At 36.8% G+C, this 24,528-nt stretch overlaps 1 protein-coding gene across 3 annotated transcripts in view; it reads right to left on the bottom strand.

Annotated features, from left to right (window-relative positions):
• Nucleotides 1–24,528, bottom strand: part of LOC149564329 (malonyl-CoA decarboxylase family protein) — a 292,928-nt gene that overhangs the window by 169,526 nt on the left and 98,874 nt on the right. For all 3 annotated transcript variants that reach the window (XR_016364190.1, XR_016364191.1, XM_089827389.1), the window contains exons 8-9: nucleotides 4,933–4,991; nucleotides 4,760–4,837 (exon numbers count right to left, since the gene is read on the bottom strand). Coding sequence is in view for 1 of the 3 variants with exons in the window: in XM_089827389.1 (XP_089683515.1) it covers nucleotides 4,760–4,837; nucleotides 4,933–4,991 (137 nt within the window). In the remaining 2 variants the exon portion in view is untranslated. The remainder of the gene's footprint in view (nucleotides 1–4,759; nucleotides 4,838–4,932; nucleotides 4,992–24,528) is intronic.

The raw sequence follows: 24,528 nt of genomic DNA, 5'->3' as shown, positions 1-24,528 counted from the left end.
CATGTCTCCATAGAGACATGTCTTTTTAACTCTCATTAGTTATGAATAACATTTGTTTATTATGATTAAGAAAGTGATAATATATATATATATATATATATATATATATATATATATATATATATATATAATTGCTTCGAATTCGGTCATTTCATCTTGTAGGCCATAGAGGTATAGTGTCACATGTGAGGATTGAGTGTCGCAAGGTGGAGGTGTAACATCTATTATGGTGGAATTGTGTTGACTAGTATAGTGGAAGTGTGCTGACGGGTACAATGTTAGTGTGCTAATTGGTATAGTAGAGGTGTGCTAACTAGTACGATGGAGATGTGTTAATTGGTATGGTGTAGGTGTACCATCTGGTATGTCGGAAGTGTGATGACCAGTACAATGGAAGTGTGCTAACTGGTATAGCGGAGGTCTTTTGTATGGTTGAGGTGTGTTGTCAATACATTACACTTAGCAATTCAAAAAAATATTAAACTTCTGATCAAACTTTCTGCCATTGAAGAAAACATTATGTTGTCATATTAGACTCTATTAGGAAAACTTTAAAAAAAATTATAATCAATGATCTCCGCACAGCAAAAAGATTGAATTTAAAGTGTTAAGTTTTAGCCCAGAAATGAATGGTGATAAATAACAATAAGGAGCAAAAAATGAACCAATAAACACAAGAAATATCCTGGAAAAACCCTTCCAGAATGAAGGGAAAAACACAGCCACACAGCAGAAATATATCTTTATTGATAATGAAAAGTTTGCGAGTACAATATCCTTTACTTGATGCAAATTTATAACAATAGAAGAGACTCTTCACATTATAACCGAAGGTCTCTTGAGATTCCCATAACTCCTATAGTTAATTATAACTCTTTGGATATTCATGCCTCAATATATGTGAATGACACGTGTTATTTACATTTAATATTACAAATTAAACTCAAGTGACCTTTTCAGCTAAAGATGACAATAATGGTAATAATGTCCAGATTTCGAGAGCTAAAGATCTCTATCGCAGCTACAAACTTTAACACTCCCTCTTAGCAACAGAGAGATCTTTAGCTAAACGGTCACACAAAGCTGCAACAAAAAAATGTCAATGATAGATTTTGATCATAAGAATTCAAAACATAATTCATGGAGTTACTCAACATGAAAACCTGTAATAATGAGTCATATTCATGGAATCACTCAACATGAAAACCTATAACAATTACTCATATTTATGGAATCACTCAACATGAAAACCTATAACAATTACTCATATTCATGGAATCACTCAATACGAAAACCTATAACAATTACTCATATTCATAGAATCACTCAACATGAAAAGATTTGTAAGACTCATAGCTAAGCCTTTATTCACAGACTCTCTCAACGTGAACTGTCATGGAATCTCTCAACATGACATCCAACTCCCATCACAGAATCTCTCAACGTGATGACATTATGGACTCTCTCAACATGATGTTCACTATCGCATAGTGAAAGAGTTATCATAGCTGATTAAAATCTCATTTATTCACACAAGAATAAAATTAGCATAACAAAATAAGAATTAGTTTCATGTAAGTCTCAAATTTTACAAATATCATAAGCATCACAAACATATATGAGAGGTGGGGATTCCATTAGTACTCCCTCTTAATTATGAAGCCTCCCTCTGAAACTAAAACGTCTCCTTCTTAATCATTGCTTTTCTCCTACAATGAAAGTATATATTGATGATAATTCTAATAGAAATCAATATTAGAATATTCACTATTCCTAGTGAAATGACAACTCAAAAATAAGGTGCAAGAAGACACCATGCATTTCATCAATAGATATTTATCTTGAATAAATTTCTTCAGCAAACTCCATTATAATCCTAAAAGAAATAATCTAAGTGATTCTTCACAATCCTGGCATCAAACATACTCGACACACAGGGATAAGGACGGCAACCACAACATGCAAAGGAACGAACTGAAACTATTAGTTATGCTTAAATGAACGAACTCACTAAGAGAGTGAACCAACTTATTTTTGCAATGCCTTTAATCACGAGAAATATAAGTCAGATATGAGCGATTCATATCACACGAGCTGCATGATTCCAATTGTCGCTGGAGAATAAAGAGACTCTTGAACAAAATCTAAAGGCAGAACAAGAACAATCATAAAATTTTGGCAGAACCCCAGATGCCCTTCGAAATAACTAATGACAATATCCTATTTGTTCAAGCATTCAAGATGCGAATGTTATCAAATTCATTTGGTTCCGACAACTCATGGGCATGCTCACAAAAAACGCCTCTGACCTGGCCATACTAAATCTGTGTTGACTGTTATACAACGGTGATAAAAACTGCCACACTAACATTCTTACCTGGGGAAACTGGCGATAACAAAAGACAAACATAAACCATACAAAGGCATCGATAAAATCATGAAACATCGACTGACAGGGATGAAATCATGAGCTTCATCGTCATACATTCACTATATGAGGGGAAACTCCTTTACGTTGTTGATGCTGAGTGTAACCAATGCTAGAAAGTACCTAGCCAAGAATGAGTTACACGTTTTATGCCAACTGGTAATGCAAAATAGTTGATTGCGAAGAATACTCCAAGTTGTTGCTGAGGTCGAGCTTGATACGATAACACAAAGTAAATGACTAGATGCCCCGATAGTAGCATGAAGACACCATAAATGAAAAGATTCCTGCCTCACACACTGAATTTGACCACCCACATTGAATGCAAATACAAATAATATGAAGAACACAAACACTCAGGTGCTTCCCAAGTCTGCTACCGTGCAATAGGTGATCTTCCCTAAGCCAGACAAGTCAATCACCACCTGCCCAAAACAATTTTTTCTTTCTTGCAACCCCATATTCATATTAATCGACAATTATGTCCATTTCGATGGACATACACTTTTCTCCATAAATCGTGGAAGAGGTGCTGCGGTGGAAATGGTCTCCTACGCTTCTAAAAATACCAATAGTGCCTGTGCCTGTGAAGGTTGGATGTAAATATATATTGGTCTATGCAATCAAAACAACTATCACTTCGATCATGATGATAACAATGCTTTGTTCACCAATAAACACACACACTATCGCTAGGACTACTTGGTATAGCCTCGGTTTCTTGAAAGAAACTCATTAAGCTAAATAGGTGATTCTCAAACTATAGACGCACATAAAACAAAGAATTTTTACAAAATAGCATGTATGAGATACCAATCACATAAGACCTTATTCACACTCATTACTTCACTGTTATAAGTAAACCTAGGACCTGTGACAACTCAAAGAAGAAACATTATAAAGAATAAGATCATCAAATGCGTCAATAATATGAACTAAAAGATAGCCAACACTGAATATAACACAAGCATCAATACTAAATAAAATCGAAACTGAAAACTGATGAAGGAAATCATATGATCAATTAAGGAATATCATCTTTGAGGCACTACATATCCGTGACCAAAGGATTGAAACCTAAGGCTCGTGATTAAGAAAAATGACTGAAGAATGAAGAAAACATTTCAAAATCACTTAAATGAATAGACATGAAAAAATATACAAAATCCTTGATTTATCTCTACAATCTCATGCATTGAACTGCATCGAGGGTCACAGAGAATTATGAAGACATATCTCATATCCAGACCAAAAAACAATATTTCCCTTAGAGACATGATTTACACTAAAAATCAGAAAACCCATGTTCTTTATTTGTTATTATCTATCTAGGCTCTGATACCATGTTAAGTTTTAGCCTAGAAATCAATAGTGATAAATAGCAATAAGAAGGAGCAAAAACTGAACCAATAAATACTAGAAATATCCTGGGAAAACCCTTCGAGAATGAAGAGAAAAACTCAGCCACACAACATAAATATATCTTTATTGATAATGAAAAGTTTGAGGGTACAATATTCTTTACTTGATGCAAATATATAACAATAGGAGAGACTTCACATTATAACCAAAGGTCTCTTGAGATTCCCATAACTCCTATAATTAATTATAACTCTTCGGATATCCATGCCTCAATACATGTGAATGACACATGTTATTTACATTTAATATTACAAATTAAACTTAAGTGACCTTTTCAGCTGAAGAAGAAAATAACAGTAATAACGTCCAAATTTCGAGAGCTAAAGATCTCTATCACAGCTACACACTTTAACATAAAGAAGGTAATATTGTGGGTGTGGTGTACAGGGTAAATCTAGAAAGCCTCATAAAGGAGAATCAAATTTAATTCCCCACACATATCAAGGAGATCACCACACTCAAGGATAACATACATAAACATTAATGAGGTGTCATGGCATCACATCTGAAGTCATGGGCATAAATAGTTCCATGTTCAAGTTGGGGCTCTATAATGTCATTTGGGTACCTTAGCTAAAAGAATTTCAAGGGAATGAATTATCTCCATGTAATAAATGTTAAAACAAAATATTTGTTTGAAATTGTATTATAGGATGCATAATTACATTTCCAAGTAGTACATAGGATTAGCAAGATGCTGTTAGAAAATAGCAATGCAATAAGTTTCTAAAAAGGTATAAGCAATAAGGTACTACTTTAAAAATATCTTCATTAACATGGTATATGAAACATGTGCATGAGCGTGCCACAAAACCTATGTAGTTCTTAAAGTTCTTTTAACTTACAAGTCATTGAAGACAAACTTAACAAACAACCACAATGCTATTAGAATTGCCTTCATAATGTCACCTGAGTAGAAGAGATTGAGTAGAACAAAGCTGTTGTTGCATCAATTTCTCGGATGGGTGGTTCATCCCAAAGTACTTCCTATAATACAACCAAAAGTACAATATAGTACAATAAAAATAAGATTCTCTACAATTCTCAGAAGTACTATACATAAAAAAGTAAACATGACTGACCTGTATTGATTGTGCTAGGCTCTTCATTAAAGCAACTTCAATAAAAATAAGCGGCTCACCTACATAAATGATAACATCAAGTCAGCAGGATACTAGCTGTTAAAAAGCATAACTCATTACCATGTTTTACAAATAAGGTATAAAACACAGATTTTCAATATGTAATTTACAATATTACATCTAGTTTCTGGAATTGGGATAATCATTCCCAAAACATATAAATATGTTCAGAGAACTCAAGGAAATGAAGGTTTTATCTATTGAAAGACTTGCTATTTTCAATGACTAGACAACGACAGATACAATATTGTCAAAGTGGAAGAAGAATGGTAAATTTAAAATACAATATTCTACTTCTGACCCATCAATCTCATGATTTGACACTAAGTTATAATCAGAACTAAACATTTTTAAATCAGTACTCTTGAAATTGAGAGTTGGAACTTAAAAAGGCGAATTCAATTCAAACATTTAAAGTTTGGATATCAATTACATCTAATGTTACTATAAATAATAATGGCTCAAGTCCTTGGTACCAAAACAGAAACTTCTTGATAAGGGAGTCAACTAATAATTGCCTAAAGCTAGCAGCCTAAACAAACCTCAAATAAAAATCATGTTGTAATGTGGAGCCTAATCAGACTCGAAGGTTAATTTTTCCCCACTTCATTCGGCACAGTTCCCTCCTAGATTTTATTATGGGGGTTAGGGTGCAACGGCCCCAAGCTCTAGGGGTCAAGAGGCATCGCCCCTTGTGGGTTCCTAGGGCAGCACCCCTTGCAGAGTCCTAGGGTCAATGTGGGGTCAAGGGCCAACGTCCCAAAGCCAAAAATGAATTTACTACTGTAAAAGCCGTTGGGAGTTATATTTTTCTATTGGTCGGCTTATTCTAGCCCTAATTTTGTAAGTGGGAAAAGCTTGTATAAAAAGGCTTAGGGTTAAAGATTTTTGATAATGTATAATAAGATTGTAGCTTCTTACGGTGGTATTGAGTTGTAAAGGATTATGGATTGTAATCACTAGATAATAAAGATATTGGACTCATTGTTTTTAGGACAGCCTAGGGATTGGGTGAACCACATTAAATCTCTGTCTTGTGTTCTCTTTTCTTCAATTTATTATTTTCTAATATTGGTTATAATTGCATGTAATTGTTATTTATGTCTCATCAATCCTATCAATTCACACAAAAAAAACATCTTTGTCTTTATTATGAAAAATTGTCTTCAAATTTTCTTCGGGAGCTATTTTTGAACCATTTATTATTAATATAAATATAATGTTTCGCCAAAATCTGACAATACCAAAGTGGTGACTTACTATAAATAGACACTCCCTCTAGGATTCTTGGAGGCCAAACTGGAAGCCCAAAATAAAAATTGAGAACATCCTCCAACTCCTCTAACTCAACTGAGCTCATCGGAACCAACAAATTGACTTACTGGAAAGCCTATAACCACACAACTGAGATCTTGAAATCCCATTGTCAGCTCACGAGGGTTGCGATGGTGAACTAACCTAACCAATTGCAGGAACCTGCTAAAAAGGGGGCATTACATTTAGCCATCAACATCAACCAAGCTAGTGTAATCTCCTAAAGTAAATGTAAGATGTTCAAACTATTACCATATTAACACGATCCATCAATGCATATCATTGTGCAATTAATAAATGAAGGATCATTAAACTTCCAGTTGCTTAGTCTTTCTACAACTGCATCTTCTTGAGCGACAAGTACCACTCTAATGAGTTCATCCTTTCTTCTTCGTCTTCGAGAGCCTAACCTACCTGAAAGTATTGTTCATTGCTAGTCCTGTTATTCCAAGCTAGGGTATTTAGGTCAGCAATAATGTCTTCTTGAGTATTATCAAACCCTGGGCCAGGATGAAGAACTGGGAAAATGTCTTGATGAGGAAGACCGTTATATATATATATATATATATATATATATATATATATATATATATATATATATATATATATATATATATATATATATATATATATATATATATATATATATATATCAAATATGATTTATGTTCCCCAGTAGAGTCGCCAAAAAATGTTAGTGAATAGTTTTTCCTTCCCAGCTTTTTAAATTTACATTAACAAGAAAAACAATTTTCGACACAAAATAGTCTTAAAAATTCAAACAGACTCTCTATGTTTTAAAGGCACAACTCCCTTCTACAATGATTTATCAATATAACTCTTATCATGAATGAATTATAGCATTCACTCTTTTAACCTAAAAGAACTTAAGGAAAGCAAAAACATCCTCCCATAAACACAAAAGAATGTTGCAGAGTTAACAATTAGTATTTGATACATGCCACACGACACATATTTAAAGATCCCAGATTTATGATCAGGCTCACCAAACTGAATGATAGGAAAATGATAACTCTAGCACAATTAATGAAACAACACCAATGCAAGAATAAATTTCATATGAAACCACCATCAAGCAAGATAATCACACGATTACTAAAAAGATGTACCAGAAATAACCATACGATTAATTCTATTATCATCAACTTACTGTTCTTGAAACAAAAGGAAACAACTACTAACTTCAATCAAGAAAGCAAAATATCTAAGTCTAGAGAGCCGACCCCTCAAGTCGATTAAAAAAAACATATATAGCCACGCAAGGCCTCTCGAATTAGTTTTAGAACTAACTTGCTAAGGAGTTGCCAACTGTTTAAACGGAACCGAGTTTTAAAGCAAAGCTAACTAAAACAAGAAAATAAGACATGTGGCCTCTCAATCACTTCCTAAGCTCTAGCTGTATCGCTGACATTGGCACGCAGATCCTGGGGATTAGAGCAACCACCATCATTTTCTTTCCAAGTCTTGTGTGCTATGAGGAAACTGATCAATTCTTGTTGCTGCAGGACGCCAAGCTGTTCCAGACGAAGCTTCCACATCTCCATAATCCTGCAGATATGATCAAGCTTTTTATCATGTACATCCAAATGGTCTGTGCAAATGACATCATAGAATCTACTCTAGCAGTCATGGTTAAGTCCTTGACGGAGACTTCACTTGTTTCTTTCAACAGTTTCACCTTGGAGAAAAAGGTTGTTTCCACTTCTTTCGGGAGTTTCTTGTTTCGATCCTCATTTTCCATGATTTTAACACCTCTACATGCTAGGACCAATTCAGGACAAGGAAAAGCTTAAGGGAAGGCAAACGCTTGTAACAACCCACTTTCTCAGACCTTCTGGGATATAGAACCGAGCTTTGGGTTTGAGAACCTGGCTGATAACATACTTGTGTCTTCTTTTGCAAGGAATGAGTCCTCAATATTAGGAAAGACACTAATTATGACAGACTTCTTAACCTTATCAGGTAACTTAGGACAAAATGCGGCCATGGCAGGAAAGGTTAACCAAAACAAAACAAGACGGAAAGAATTCACAGCCCTTAAAATAATGTAGGAAAAGAAATAACACTTGATAATGAAGGGCGAGGAACTCACCATGCCCGATGCATGCAAGCTTCACTGAAAGAAACGCTTAAGCTACCTCGTGTATCTCCAAACAAGACTAGACAAAGCTTTATCTAATACAGCAATGGCAAAAGGAATGAAAGTGACATAACCTCTTTTGAAACATAAGACCTGGATCAAAAGCGTGTGAATGGCTGACAAGATTGGTGATGGGACTAGTACTTTCAATCATTAAAAGCTCATTCGGACTTCGCATGTACTAAAACATGCCTTGCCATCATTACCATTAACTCCCAATTAATGCGTATCTTTCCCATAGATCTTGATGAAGAAGAGTTACTTTTCGTTCTGCCACTTGCTTGGACACATGTCACTGAAGATATAAGCCTTTCTGACCAAGCGAACATGAACCATTGAACTACAAAAACAATTCAATGTTCAAGTTCAGAAGTCAAGATATGTTGCAAACTATGCTCTCAAGACAACAAAATTTAGAAACGCGGTTGAACCTATGAACTCTGAACAAGAAAGTTCATCGTTCAACTTGAAAAAGAAGCAAAAGAATCCATGAGAACAAATGTCTCTCCAACTCAAACTGACCCGATAGAGGAAGACTCATGAACTCTTGAACATTGAACATTGAATAAAGTGTTCAATGTGTTGCCCCCAATTTTGTTCTTCACGTGTTAAAAGTAAAACAAATGAACCTTAGATTTCAAGTTAAAAGTGGTATTCTTCTAATTATCTTATGATGAGTCTAGGTCTAGTTTTCCTTAGGCTAGGAGATCTTTATCAGGTTTCCCTCATTTGCCTTCTCTTCTGGTGAACCGGGTGAGTTATCCTAAATTCATGTCTCATAATGGGTAAGTTTAGTACCTAACCTAATAAAGATAATGTTCCACTCAATCACAACATAATGTAGATATTCAAGGATGAATTTCAAATTTCAATTCTTTATATTGAAACTTCTACAGGAATTTTCAGTTTGCCTTCTCCTCAGTGCGTTTCGGCCCATGAAGATAGATTTTCAATCAGATGCAGATGAGACAGCAAAAATGTTCAAGAATGCTCAATCTACTCAATAATGTCAATTTCCTCGGTCAAAGGTGGCGAGAACAAAGATAGAAATCAGATTAATAATATAGAATACTATTTGGAGGTCCACCTCACTGGTCGAAAGGTCAAATTGCCTTAGAGATGAATTCTTAACTATTAGATTAGTGCAGATCAATGCTTTTCGCAACGTAGCAGCCTATATTGTAGATATAAAACATAAGTTGTGAAGTAGTGAAAAGTCCTCCATCGCATCCTCATAGGTAGCAGAACAATAAAACCTTTTCAAGATTACGAAGATGCGAAAATGGCAGCAGCAGTTAAGTCCTTCATCGCATCATCGCACGATGTTAATACTGACCCTCAAAGCAAGCTGCGAACATGCAAAAAGATAGTTGCGGTTAAATCCAACATTCTCGCATGTTCACATGATGATAAAACTTACTTGAGGTCAAGGTTGCGGAGATGCGTATGTGATGATCGCATGATCGCAAAGTTAACTATTGAGTTGGAACTTTAAGTTGTGAGCCTGCGAAAAGTTAGCAGCTAACCTCATGGCGACTTTGCAAATGGTGATGCAGTTAAGGGATTTTCAGTTGTGAAACTGCGATGTGAAATAAGTGTTTTTGAAAACAAGTTTTCGCATGATTGCAGCCTATCTAGTCAAAAGAAATTTAAATTACAAAATTGAGACAAAAAATAGAATGACATGTGTTCACATGGGCCCATCATATTCTACAGTCACCAAACTCTCCAGCCAATGAAATAGCACCACTTGTCTATCATGATGTACACAGCTGGAAGACGGACCTGCAATACAAATCGAACATGGAGCTAAGATGTTTAATTATAGCCGTTAGATCTTTAAGATCAACAACGCTCATCGCACTACCGCATCTGGTTAAAGCTAACTCGAGATCAAGGTTGTGAAGAGGCAATAATGAAGTCAGATCAAATGAATAATGTTATCGAGGAAGCATTACATCGTTGTTTCGATAAAATTAACAAAACAGTTGAAGTCAAGGCTAGCGCAACTTCGCAAGAGAAAGAAATGTCAAGTCCTAGAGTGTAGCGAAGATGCAAGATAGCCAGTCTGAAGCTTTCGCAAGCTCGCAAAGCTAAAGTCACAGTTAGTCTCAAAGGTTGCACTATTGCGAAAATAGATGATCGCAACTTTGCAACAATTCACTTAAAGTTAAGTTTCAAAGCAGAAAGGAAAGATGAAAGATTAACATGTTTTAAATCACGACTATTGATTCAAGATCTATGGCCAGAATTTAAACTTGTGACTATTAAGATATGAGATTCAAATTTGTCACCAAGGTGACTCTTTCAGATTAGAGAAGACTACGAACCATTTCAAAGATTTCTAATCATTTCTGCTTTTCTTTCTCTGATGTACTGATTTGTAGCTAATGACTATTGCTCTGCCAAAACTGAGGGATGACAGAAAACTATAAATGTAATTTCTTTTGATAATAGCAGGGTCGGCAAATTTTGGTGTGAAATACTCTTTTGTTGTAGAGACAAGAATAGAAGTGTTTGATACCATTGATTTACTATTCCATGCATATGTTAGTCTGTGTCTTTCTTTTTGGTTAGATTAGAAATATGAAGACAAACAGTGCTTTCTTTGTCTTTTCAATTTAACAAACTGACAAAGTAATCAGAGAATTACTAAAGTTAGAAGGAATATTTTTTGTTGTGATGTGCAGATTATAGTCTTGCATCTTAGCTTCATATCATTTCACCCTGCATTTTATTCATATTGCAAGTTTTTGCAATTGCATTATCAATTACGTAGATTCATAATATGTGAGAATTTCCGAAATTGATCTCATCCCAAGACCAATCCATTGCCTGAGTTAGTTCTACCTAGACCTAACTTGGTTTACTTCTTCTATTCTTTGGTCAAGAACATACCATAGTAGAGTTAGGAATAAACAAATTCTTTGAAAATCATAGGCAAGGGAGCTGTGCCTATAATTTAAGGGGAAATTAGTTATCAAATAACATTTTCCTAACTGTTGTATTCAATTGTTCTTTATACATTTGGGCACTTTGAGAGTTATTATCAAAAAGAACAATTTTTTTACCAACACAATGTTCATGTTCAGGGTTTTGCTTGACAAGAAACATGAAACTAAGGAGAGCTGAACTATCAAGCATTTAAATTGAAGATTTCAATCAAAGACCTTTTCCTTAGAAACAAGCCTAGAACTACCATGATCATGAATATATAAAGGTGAACCATACATGGGTAACAGCGAGCTCTAACTAGGGATTCAGACTGTAAGGGATTGAAAAGGAATTCAACAAGCCTAAAACTACCATGATCATGAATATACAAAGGTGAACCACACATAGGTAACAGCTGGCTCTGACTAGGGATTCGGACTGTAAGGGAGTGAAAAGGAATTCAAACATCTTTGGTTTCGCACAAACAGTAACAAAACAAAAAAGAACCTAACCTAAGACACAACAAAATTGCAAAGCACAAACAAAAGGACTAAAGCTGAAAAAGCTTTGAATCTTGTCCATTATAAGACAGGGGTAAGTCAGTGCCTTCCAGGTACCTGAACCTGAAAGAGTTCACTCCAAGGACTTTACTAATTTCAAAAGGGCCTTTCCAAAGTGATTCGAATTTTCCATGCGTACCCTTGGGTCCTCTCCTTTTATCCCATAGCAATACCTGATCATCCTCCATGATATTCTGAGGTCTGGACTTCTTGTCAAAAATCTTCTTAATCCGTGCCTAATGAAGAGTTATATGATCAACTGTCTTTTCCCTTTCTTCTTCAATCTTCGTGAGACAACAAATCCTTTTCTCCAAGGAATTTTGGAAAACCTCATTTTCAATCATCCTTTGAAGTTTGGTTGTAGCCAATTCAAGGGGTAGAGATAGTTGTGCTTCAACACCATATACCAATTCAAAAGGTGTCATCCCAATTGCTCTCTTGGGAGTGGTCCAATCTGCCCATAGTGCCTCAAATAGTCTTTTACACCAATCTTTTGCATTCTCACTCACTAACTTTTTCATAAATGAAATCAGATTTTTATTAAAAGATTTTGCTTGACCATTTCCCTAAGGAAAATAATCTAAAGAATGAGAAAGATGAATTCCATTATCGTAGCAGAATAGTTGAAGCTCTCTTGAGGAGAAGTTTTGGGCATTATTAGTTACCAGTTTTTCTAGTACACCAAACCTCACCAGGATGTTTTCCATTACAAATTTACTCACTACTTCAAAAGTAGTCTTATTAACAGGTATTGCTTCCACCCAATTAGGGAAGTAATCAGTAGCTGTCAAGATATGAGCATGACCTGCACTTGAGGCTAGATTAAGAGGTCCTATGAAATCTAAACCCCATTGTTTATAAAGGGAGGTCAGCCAGCTTAGGTTTACCAGCAAACAACTTACACTTCTCACACTTTCCAACCCACCCATAGGCATCCGCAAACATCGCCAATAAAATCCATTCCTCAGTATCTTGAAGGCTGTCAATGTAGATGAGAAATGTCCACCACAAGCTTCATTATGAAGAGAATGAAGTAACTTCTCTTGTTGATCTTTATCCACACATCTCAAGAACGCACCATCTAGACCTTTCTTATAAAGCACATCATTGACAATTGCATATTTGGCAACTTTCAATGTTAGATTTCTTCTTGCCTTACTAGTGAGGTGCTCAGGACATTTACCAGAGGTAAGAAAATAAGCAATGTCGGAAAACCAATTATCCTTAAGACCAACCAGTAAAGCACACGAGTTTACCTCGGTAATTTTCTCTTCACTTTCAGCCATTAATTTGCACAAACCTTGGCCTCTCACAAGCTTGGTAGGTTTTATTTCAAGGTCAAACTCCTAGACCTTTGACACCCAGGCAGCTCTGTTATTAACTAACACTTCCTATTGTGTAAGGATACTTTTTACAGCTGAACTTAGAACAAAAACTGTCAAGTGTGAATGCAAAATATAATACCTGAAGTGTTTCCCCGCTTTCACAACTGAGAAGGCTTGTTTTTCTACTAGTGAGTACTTCAACTCATAATTCTTCAGTGGCACACTCATAAAGGATATGGGGACCTCAGAGCCTGTTGCATCTTCTTGGAACAGAACTGCACACATAGTATGTTCAATGGCATGACAATGAATAAAAAAATATTTCTTGTAATCTAGGTGAGCAAGAACCAGGGCATTGGCTATATCGACTTTTACTTCTTCAAATGCCTTTATGGCTTCATCACTCCACTTGAAAACCATCTTCTCACTGAGCAAATTTGCGATGGGCCTGGTTGTTTCCACAAAATCGAGCACAAACTTCCTTAAGAAATTAATGACCGAAGAAGGAACGAATGCCATTACAATTAGACATAAGGCACAACTGTTGGATAGCTTCAACCCATTCTGGATCTATCCTAATCCCATCTTTTGATACTAGATGACCCAAGAGCTTTCCCTCAGTAACACAAAAGACATACTTCTTGGCATTCAAGGAGGCAACATGTTGTCTCCATCTCTAAAGAACTAACATTAGATCACGCAAATGTTTCTTCCTTCTTCTTGAGAAAACTGTCATGTCATTTAAGTAAATGACAATTATTTTGTTCATCGCCCTCTGAAAGTGGCCCTTGCATTGATGAGCCCAAAAGGCATCCTACTATATGCTAAGGTTCCCCACGGTGTGGTAAAGGCAGTTCTATGTTGGTCCTCTGAAGCTACACTGATCTGATTATATCCAGAAAAACCGTCGAGCATGGACATCATTTCTGAGCCAGCTACCATCTGCAAAACATGATCCATGTGGGGAAGAGCAAAGTTATCCTTCAGACTCGCCTAGTTAAAATTTTTGAAGTGAACACAGATCCTAATCTCACCACTTTTCTTCCAAACAAGAACTATATTCGCTACCCATGTGGAGTGATGAATGGGATAAATTATGCATGCCTTCAACATCTTATACACCTCTTTAAAAATCGCATCTGCTACCCTTGGATTATAATTTCTAAGTTTCTGGCGGAAAGGAGTAGCATCTGGTTTTAAGGAAATCTGATGTTTGAATTTCCCTTGGCAAAAGTCTTTCAAATCTTCATAGGACTAGGCAAACACATCGCCAAACTCTTTCAACAACTTCAAGAATCTGTTTCTTTCTGATTCATTACAACATTTACCTAAGTTAACCAACTTTAGATTATCCTCTGAACCAATATTCACTTTTTCACAATCACACGAAAGCTCCTCTATCTCTTATACATTTTTACTGAAACAACAATCTCTCCAATCAAAAAATGACTCCAACGTTACTAGGCCCTTAGGAATGAGATTGCTCTTCAATTGAACAAGGCCATCTTCAGGATCATTTACATGATTCAGAGGAAGTTCAGAATTTCCAGAATCTGAATCATCAAAGTGAAGAGATTGAAAAGGCACAAAACCTTGGAGGAATGCATTAATGTGAGCAACATTATCAAAAATTTGCCAGGAGTTTGCATTGTCAGACACACTAGGATGATGGACTAATTCGATCATATAGACATTATCTTGAAAATCTGAATGAGGAATCATGACGGATGCTGACCCGGCCAAAGAATCTACTCTGGTATTGTACTCTCTAGGCATGGATTCTATGGAGAATGCTTCAAAACCCTCCAGTTCATCCCACACCCTATTTCTGTAATGTCTCAATCTGGGATACTTCACAGCAAAGATATTTCGTACTTGTTTAACAAGTTCAACATCTCCTTTAGCTTTCGGCAATTTGACCCCTTTCCTTTTAGCTTCTTCAATACCCAGGAGTCAAGCTTCATATTTTGCGGTATTGTTTGTGTTTTCAAAATCAAGCTTGAAAGCTTTAGGTATAATCTCGTCTAAAGGTGTGATAAGAACAACTCCGGTGCCTGAACCAATTGAAGCACAACTGCCACTAAATTCCAAAGTCCACAAGCCTTCTTCAGACACCTCTTTTGAACCTACTATTTCTCTAGAGAAAACAAAATAGTTAGAAAAATCAGTCTCATTGTACAAAATATGGGATCTAGGATCTTCAAATGCCAGGACTGTGTATTTGGCTTTGTTTTCAGGTTTTAGCACAACTTTCTTATCCCCAATGGGAATAGTAGCTTCAGACCAATCTAATTTGACCTCCCTACCCAAGTCTTTACAAAACGTTCTACTCAAAAACATTTCATAGCTAGCAGGAATATCTGCGACTAGGATGGTTAGTTTGAGCCTTTTGTAAGGAAATTCAGCCAGAGATATTTGAGCATCTTTTATATGTCCTATAAGAGGAACTTGTTTGGAATACATGGCATAACATTTACCAAAGGTCTTGGTCAAAGGCAGGCCAAGGGCTTTAGCCACTGCAGCAGGCATAATGTTGTCAGAGGCACCAGAATCAATGATACAATTGCTTAGCCTATGACCATGGACGAACAAAGATACATAAAATGGGTCGGGTTTTTCAGCAATGGCATAAGCTTGTGATGTTTCTGCATGGTCAGAAGTTTCATTGTTATTGAGTCCTCCTATAGGATCAGTATTTGCCTTAGAGTTGTTTCTTGAGTTATCCAATTGAACAGGACTTTTAACACATTCAATTCACTGAATTCACCAAGATTGGACCTTAGATAATCAAAAGGTGAAATTTGAATCCGTGAGGACTTACAAAATTCCACTATGTCAAATTCTAACCTTTGTTGAGTTTCTCTGGGTGTCCTTTCTTCTTGAGCTTGGTTCTTTTGGATTTTGAATTCAACCTTGTGTTGTCCAACATGATCTCGCCATTTATTAGCAGGCATAGAAGAGGATGAAGAAGCACAAGTTTTATCACTTGATTACTCTTGGAAAGCATTGTACAGGAAGGATCTTGTAGAGTAAGGATCTTGTAGAGGAAGGATCTTCTTGGTAAACATTACCACCTCTTTCTGAGTCAGACTCTATTGGTTAACAATTTGCTCTCCTGTTAGATTTTATAACCTGACAATTTTAATGCCCAATGTTTTCGAGAAAGAAAAGGATGTCACCAACAAATGGGTCAGTCTATGTGTTCTATCACTACCCTCTGAATTACAAGGTACAGCTCCCTTATGACTTGCAATAATGTGCAATGAATATGGCTTTGTTAGATCAGAAGTTTTTGACAGAATAAATTCTTAACCTGAGAGCCATATAGGGTAACCAAATTGCTTGCAGACACAAAAAATTCAGGCAAAATGGATTGCGACAACCTATGACACCCAATGGAATGACTATAGTAAGTTATCTTGAGATTTTTTGACCCTTACCCCTATCCTAAATGCAGATTAATCATTTAAATGCAAGAAAAGAAAGGAAGAAGAGATGCACATAAGAGGCAAATTGTCATGTCCCCTTCTCCGCACTAGTGTTTTGGCGCCAAGTTAATCTATCTCCACATTCGGATAGATTAACGGCATTAACTATCAAGATGCCTACCAGTCACATCGGAGATTTTATATAATCTACTTCAGTTATTTATTAAAGTGTGTGTGGGTAAAGTTACTTTATGTTATAAAGTCATTTGTTTTATAAGGTGACTTAAGTGACTACAGGACAAAATTGTGTTTTATCCCACATTCCTTGTTTCATTGTTGTTTCCCTCACTTCAAGGTTATAAAAGAAGGAGCTTGCATTGGGATTTACACACAAGAATTTATGAACTCAATATCCAGAATATTGGTTGCTTAAATGTGACTGAGTTATCTTGAGGAGGAAAACCCTTGGGAGCTAGAAGTTGGACATAGCCCTAGTCTTCTTATTTGAAGTATATATTCAAGTAATTAGAAGTTTTGTTGGATAGCATCAAATTTCATGGAAGGTCTTCAATCTTGTCGAGCATATTCAAGTTGGACGATTTGCATTCCTCATATATTTCAGTTAGATTTCCAGTTGTAGGGAAGTGGGTCAATTGGGAGTCTGACGTCGAATCTTAATAAGGCAAATACATTGACTGTTATCTTGGCGTGGGAGTTAATACATTCTGGGCAGAAGAAGTGCCTTGACTGCAACATGAGGGAGGTCTCCTGACGAGTCAAGGAAGGGGTCAACTCAGCTACAGGTCGGGATTTGTTTGGTTATGTAGACACCAGTAATTTTCGTGGGTGGGTTGGGAGCCATTCGTGGCATTTTCTTCTCATAATCGGGCCAGTCTCATGCACGGGAAGGGTAGTGATTTTAATCAGCTCGGGTCACGATAGGAAGGCACCCTCATCACTGGGTATACACCACACCATACTGCCACATACAAGCAGCAGTTCAACTGATGGTCGGCCACGTAATTGGAACTAGCAAACAATAAAATCGGCTCCAGACTAGTTCAGGAAAGACATTCAATAAATTGGGTCTGTCATTCTCACCTTCCTACACATATTTAGACTTTCATCTGTAATGTTATTGTTATATTCAGAACACAAGGAGGTTCCATTGTTTCTCTGATTATTGGATTGATATAAATCTTAAATGCCAAACTCAATCTGAACTTTCTTAAATGGAATGTATAACTGTTTACTGCTCAAACTCAACCTTTCCTAGTGTATAAATTTATTAACAGCGATTTGGGATTATATAGTACTTTTGGTAAATGAAGTATATGGTGTTTGAATGACAACTGTTTGACGCAATTACCCAGTTACAGTTTCAAAGCTATGTTATTGAAATTAGTCAAGATTATTACAGTGGTATCAAAGCCACAAGACCTACCATCTTGTGGGACATAATAGAAATTTTGCAAACCAATTTTCACCCAAAATGACAGCAGGAATGAGTAGAAGACATCATAAATTCAGTCACCTACAATCGGAACAAGCAGCTTCTTCAGATCATATCGATATCGAAGACAGTTTTATAGTGGATGAGGAATTAACTTTTGGAACAGGTGAACAAGCTGATATTACTCAACGGGTTGAACACTTGGGACAGGTTGAACCAAAAAAAACATTAAAATGAAACATAATGAAACTGAACAGGACAGGGAAGTTCGAGAAATGTTGCAAGCTATCAAAGATGGGCAGAACAACATTGCTAATGCTCTTTAGTAATTAGCAAGTACAATGCAACAGTTGGTCCCGGTTCATAGAAGAGCTCCAAGCCATTACAGTGGAGGTGGTAGTATAGCTGGATCTCCCCAAGCAGCTAGAGCTTCCACACATAAAACTAACAGGCCCTTAATGCCAATTTTTAATGTAGAAGAAGAAGCAGTACCACCACCAGCTCCAAATTTATTACCGGATAATGTTATGGCAACGTTTAATGAGTGGGATTTGTTTTCGGATCCAATTAAACAAAATCTGACCTTTGTTCAGTATTTAAATCAAAAAAGAGAAACTAATAGGCAGCAGTAGGATCGGAGACCGAGAGTGCCTAATAGGGACCTAAAACATGCCATGAACAAACTAACTCTCCCCACCTTTGATGGCAGTGGTCAGACTTCCGCTAGAGCTTGGATTCACAAACTTGATACCTATTTGACACTTAAGCCCATGGCTGAAGCAGAAGCCATCAGATTTGCAACTATGCACCTTGAGGGAGCTGCATACGATTGGTGGCATCATGGGTTAGTCACCCAGGATCACGGCCTAATAACTTCATACAAGATTTTCAGCTCCAAGCTGATCACTCGCTTTAACAAGAAAGAAATTAAAATCTATTACAGGGATTTGGCTTAGTTACATCAGAGTGGGTCTTTAGATAAGTTCATTGATGAGTTTCAACGTATATCAGTTATGGTGTCAGATATGTCAGAGCAGCACAAGGTGATGTTATTCACAGAGGGGTTACAGGACAGATTTAGGGGTTTGTTTAAGGTACTTAAACCGAACACCCTGGATGATGCGATTAAGATCACCCATGATTTGGATTCACCTTCATCGATATTACAGCCTCTAAAGAAACCTTACAAAGGATCTACATTGAGCCAAGGAAACAAAAACCAGCAAAAACCAAATCCTCCCAAATTGGATTTTGTCATGTCCCCTTCTCAATTCTAGTGCCTGGCAAAAAGACTAATCTATGTCCACATCCGGATAGATTAACGGTATGAATTAATAGGATGTCTACCAGTCACGTCGGAGGGTTATTTCATATAGTCCAATATTTTATTAAACTTACTTTATGATTATTAAGTCATTTACTTTATAAAGTGACTTAAGTGACTACAGGACGAAAATGTGTTTAATCCCACATTCCTTGTATGTAGTGTTTGGGACAAAATTCGAGGTTATAAAAAGGGAGTTGCATTGGAATTTACAACAGACAAGAACGATATTAAATATTTAGATAAACTACTGGTTGCTTGGATGTGACTGGACAACCCAAGGACAAAACCCCTTGGGATTCTATCCATGGAGTCTGGACGTAACCCCAGCTCTATGGAATGAATTAATGGGCATTTATTGGCAAGTTGAAGATAGTTGATATTACTAGAAGTCGTGGTTACAAGGTGTGCAAGAAATATCAGAGATATCAGAGGATCTCGGGAGTAGAATCTGGGCGTGTTTATTAAACCGCGGGTAGCCAAGCATGTCACGTCCAGGCTGGTTGAGGTAGGAAGCCATAGGAAGCATTCACATCCATCTTCACACACGGATAGATTGCATTTGTTCCAGCAAAACACACCGGCAGCGGGTAGAGATTAACGTTGGGCTTCCTTCACACGGGAGTGGCAAGTTGGGTGTCGGGTTCGACGTTAGCGCAGGAGGAATATAAATGCCAGCCGTCCTTCCACCATTACCAGCTTCGACAGGAGGCAACAAGTTTCAAAGAAGAGAGTTTGCGAAGACCCAATGAACTAAAGTATTTTGGGTAAATACTGAACAGGTGCCGCCCTTTGTGCATTTCTTCGATTTGTCATACACTTTGAAACATCAATAAAATTGATATATCATATGGGCTCGCGAGTTGGAAGGGTTATTACATGTTTGTTTAAATTCCAATAAAGAATGTTTCCACTGTTGATGGATGTCCGTAAACTGTTTGTCTAAATGCATTAACTGTAACTAGTCTTACATGGATATATATTTCGGTATATGACAAATTATACTAAAATCTAATGTGAGTAGACATCATTTCTTCCATCATAGATGTATATGCAGCATTTTCATCTTGAATTGCAGTGGTATCAAAATGTATCAGATTACTTGAAAACTGTTTGAGAAAATTCCTCCCAATTAAACACGCAGCATTTTAACCACAAAGTTAAGTCTAGTTTATCACAGATTTTGAAACTCGTAATGAACTCAAGAGGAAGAAATTGTGTTTCACTTGCAGGGAACCTTGGACCCTCGATCACAGATGCCTTGGTAAAGACAAGATTCACTATGTTGAGGTTCTTTCCAAGGATGAAGGGGAGCAACAGGAAGGTGAAGATGTTGAGGACAGCAAGGAAGAAGAAGTTGAGGAGCAGCCCCTTAAAGATAAAAAGAAGAAAGCTGTCACGGAAGAGCCTCTAGTTATAGCCACTCTTACTAGTGATCTGGCATGTCATCCTTTTAGAGTGAAGGGTGTGGTTAAGGGTCAACACATTGTTTGCCTCTTGGATACAGAAGCCTCCCATAATTTCATTAGTACACGGATGGTATCTAGGAGAGGTTTGCAGACAATTGACATACCCGAGTTTGAAGTGAAGGTAGCAAGCGGTGAAGCTTTGAGATGTACAGAGAAAGTAGCCGGTCTTCAAATATAGTTTGCCGATTATCTTTTGGAGACTGATTTCTATGTTGTTGATTTGGATGGTTTGGATGCCATTCTGGGTAAACAGCGGTTAAGGACTCTCCACAGGTACACTTTTGATCACGAGACCATGCAGTTGGAATTCTCACAGGGTGATCGGTTAGTAGTCCTAAAAGCCATACTAGATAGTGGACCCAGATTGATAATATCTCACAAGATGGAAGCCATTTTGAAACATGATGATACAGAATGGGCGACACAGTGCTTCATCTCTTCGAAGGAGACACAAGATAGAAGACAGCAGTATCATTATGACATTCAAACAATCCTAGACAAGCACAAGAGGGTGTTTAAAGATATACCTCCGCGAATTCCACCAGATAGAGGGTTTGAGCATATCATTGAGCTAGAGGAGGGTACCAAACCCATCATTACCACTCCTTATCGTCACCCCAAGTACTACAAAGAGGAGATAGAGAAGACGATCAAGGAACTTCTAAATATGGGACATATCAAACCCAGTTCTAGCCCATTTGCCTCTTCAATGGTGTTAGTTAAGAAGAAGGATGACACCCTTCAGATGTGTATAGATTACCACGCCCTGAACAAGAGAACCTTTAAAAATAGCTATCTAATTCCCTGCATTGATGAGTTACTAGATGAGCTTCATGGGACTGTTTATTTCTCAAAGATAGATCTTCGATGAGGATACCACCAGATACGAGTCTAAGAGGAGGATGTGCATAAGACAACTTTCAGATGCCACTACGGACACTATGAGTTCTTGGTGATACCATTTGGGCTCACTAACACACCAGCCACTTTCCAGTCATGCATGAACCATATTTTTAAAAAACAGCTAAGGAAGAGTGTGTTGATTTTCTTTGATGACATATTAGTCTTTAGCAAGACTTGGGAAGAACATTTGCAGCATTTGCAGCACTTAGATGAGATCCTTAGTCTCATGGAATAACATTTTTTATTTGCAAAAGAGTCTAAGTGTGGATTTGGGCTAACCGAGATTCTTTATTTGGGACATGTGATTGGTGTCGAAGGGGTTAAGGTGCATCAGGAAAAGATACGAACAATCCTGGATTGGCCACCTTTGAGAGATGTATCTGAGTTGCAGGGTTTCCTTGGTCTTTGTTCCTAGTATCAACAATTCGCTCGAGGTTTTTCCCAGGTAGCAGCACCCCTTGCCGATCTGGCACGGAAAAGGGCATTTAGTTGGACAGAAGATTCAGAGGCAGGCTTTGATAAACTGAAACAGGTGATGAGTACATGTCTAGTGCTACCACTTCCTGATTTTTCTAGACTCTTTGTTTTAGAGTGTGAAACCTAAGGGCAGCGAATTACTATATTCCACATGTTGTCAATCAGGATTTGCGCCTTTTGTGAGATGTAGAATCAAGCTATCCTATGAAACAATGGAAACTCTCTCGGGTGGTGGGTTGTCCTAAAACAAGAGAAGAATCTCCGGAAGCTAGGCCGGTTCCTAAATTGTGATCACCTAATCCTAAAAAATACTCAAGATAAGGGTAAGAAATGAACGAATGAATGATGAAAACTAATCTAAATGAGGTGATGCACCAATGGTTTTGAATGTAACTTTGACCACTTCAGCACGAAATACGAAAAGACAATTGTTTCACAATACTCAGACAATCACGTAATCACAAAAGTGTTTCTATGTAAGGACTGGAATTTCCTGCTTTAAAAGGGATACTTAAGTTTCACCAATTTTCTGCAAGAAAACAATAATCACAAACATAGACCTACAATCACATGTATCACAATTCAAATCTGCAACTAGGAATGTAACTATAATGAAGGCGAACCCAACATTAAAGCAAGGAATTCACAAAATTGCACAAGAATCTATGAGAAGGAACCATTGTATCTCTATAATCAATGTTGAAAAAATCTCTGTCACAAGTGCCCTTACAATCAACTCAAAATTTGTTGTGCACAAAAATCTGAATCCGAAAAAAGGTCCTCCATAATGAGGTGAAAGTACAATATATAGAAAAATAACCCTAACTCGGATTCCAACATCATGCCTAGGAAAAATCACCAAAAAATGATGGAAGCAATGAAGGAGCCTCTGAAAATTGCACTCAATCACCTGCCCAACTGAAGGATAACTCAAAACTATCTCCAACTCTCCAAAATCATGCACAAAAAGATCAAACTCGAATGCACTAAGTAACCCAAAAAATTAGTATGTGAAACTGCTCTTATTTTATACAATATATGCATAAAATAAGCCCTCAATCTGAACTGCATGCATAACTAATCATAACTGCTCCATGGGCTGCTAAAAATATCATCAAATCACTCACAAATCTGCATGTGAAACTGGAACCAAACTTGGCCTCAAAAATATCCCTATATCCAAGCGTTAACTGGATGTCCTCTTTCCCCTTCTAAAAAATATCCTCCCAATCTTTTCTCCTCGCATTTAGGCATTAAAATCATATAATTCCCTTTAAATAATAAGATCAATGATTTTATAATTATAATCACTTGATTTATCATTTTTACAATCAAATCTTTTATTATATTTAATATTAATGTGTTTGTCTTTTATTTTTTATTAATAGACACATTAATATTAAATATAATAAGGGGAATTAATTATTTTATTTTTATTAATATTAATATGTATATGTTTTGTCATATTAATATTAATAAGAGTAAAAAGAATATATTAAATTATATAACTTTATTAGCTTTATATGCATGAAATGATAATTAATTCATTTCACACACATAAAACTTAATAAAGTTTATTCTTAAAAATCGCATGACCACAGATTGTGGTATGGACCCAAAATGCGATTAAAAAAAGGCAAAGGCAAAACTTTGAAATACGTTCAAAGTAATGGAAAAAGGTATTTTGTGTTTGTTTGTTGTCTTACGCATGAAGGAAGATGTGGAGGGTTTTCACAAACCCTAGCCGCAGCTGTTTTGAAGGTTTCCACTGCGATTTTCTTGATGCTTGGACAGCTACATTTTTGCTTTGGCCGCGGGTTCCTATAATGTTTGCTGAGGACTTCATATTCTTGCTTTGCTGGGCTGCGACTTGGCTTTGAATGTGTTCATTTTCTTCTTCTTATTACTCACGTATGAGGCAGTTTTGGACGCCATATTTCTTTAAGATCTAGGCGTATTTTCCCATGGTGAGCGTCTTGATTTCCTTTAACTGGGAGACGCCTTTATCTTCATTTTTGAGCGTTACTACTTACTGTGTGCTTCCATTTATGGGTTTTTGGACATGAACGGTTTCATCACTTGGCTGTTGGGTATGAAGCCTTCCATGCGTGAGCTTTCCATGCTGGACGTTTCTTTGGATACCTTCTTAATTCTTGGCATGAATGAATGCCTTGCTGTGCTCGAAATT

This window comes from Cupressus sempervirens, chromosome 4 (assembly GCF_028749045.1).
Source record: "Cupressus sempervirens isolate cs-2001-9-10 chromosome 4, ASM2874904v1, whole genome shotgun sequence".
Taxonomy (NCBI): Eukaryota; Viridiplantae; Streptophyta; class Pinopsida; order Cupressales; family Cupressaceae; genus Cupressus; species Cupressus sempervirens.
Note: the sequence above shows the minus strand (reverse complement) of the source record. Positions and strands in the feature narration are given on the sequence as shown.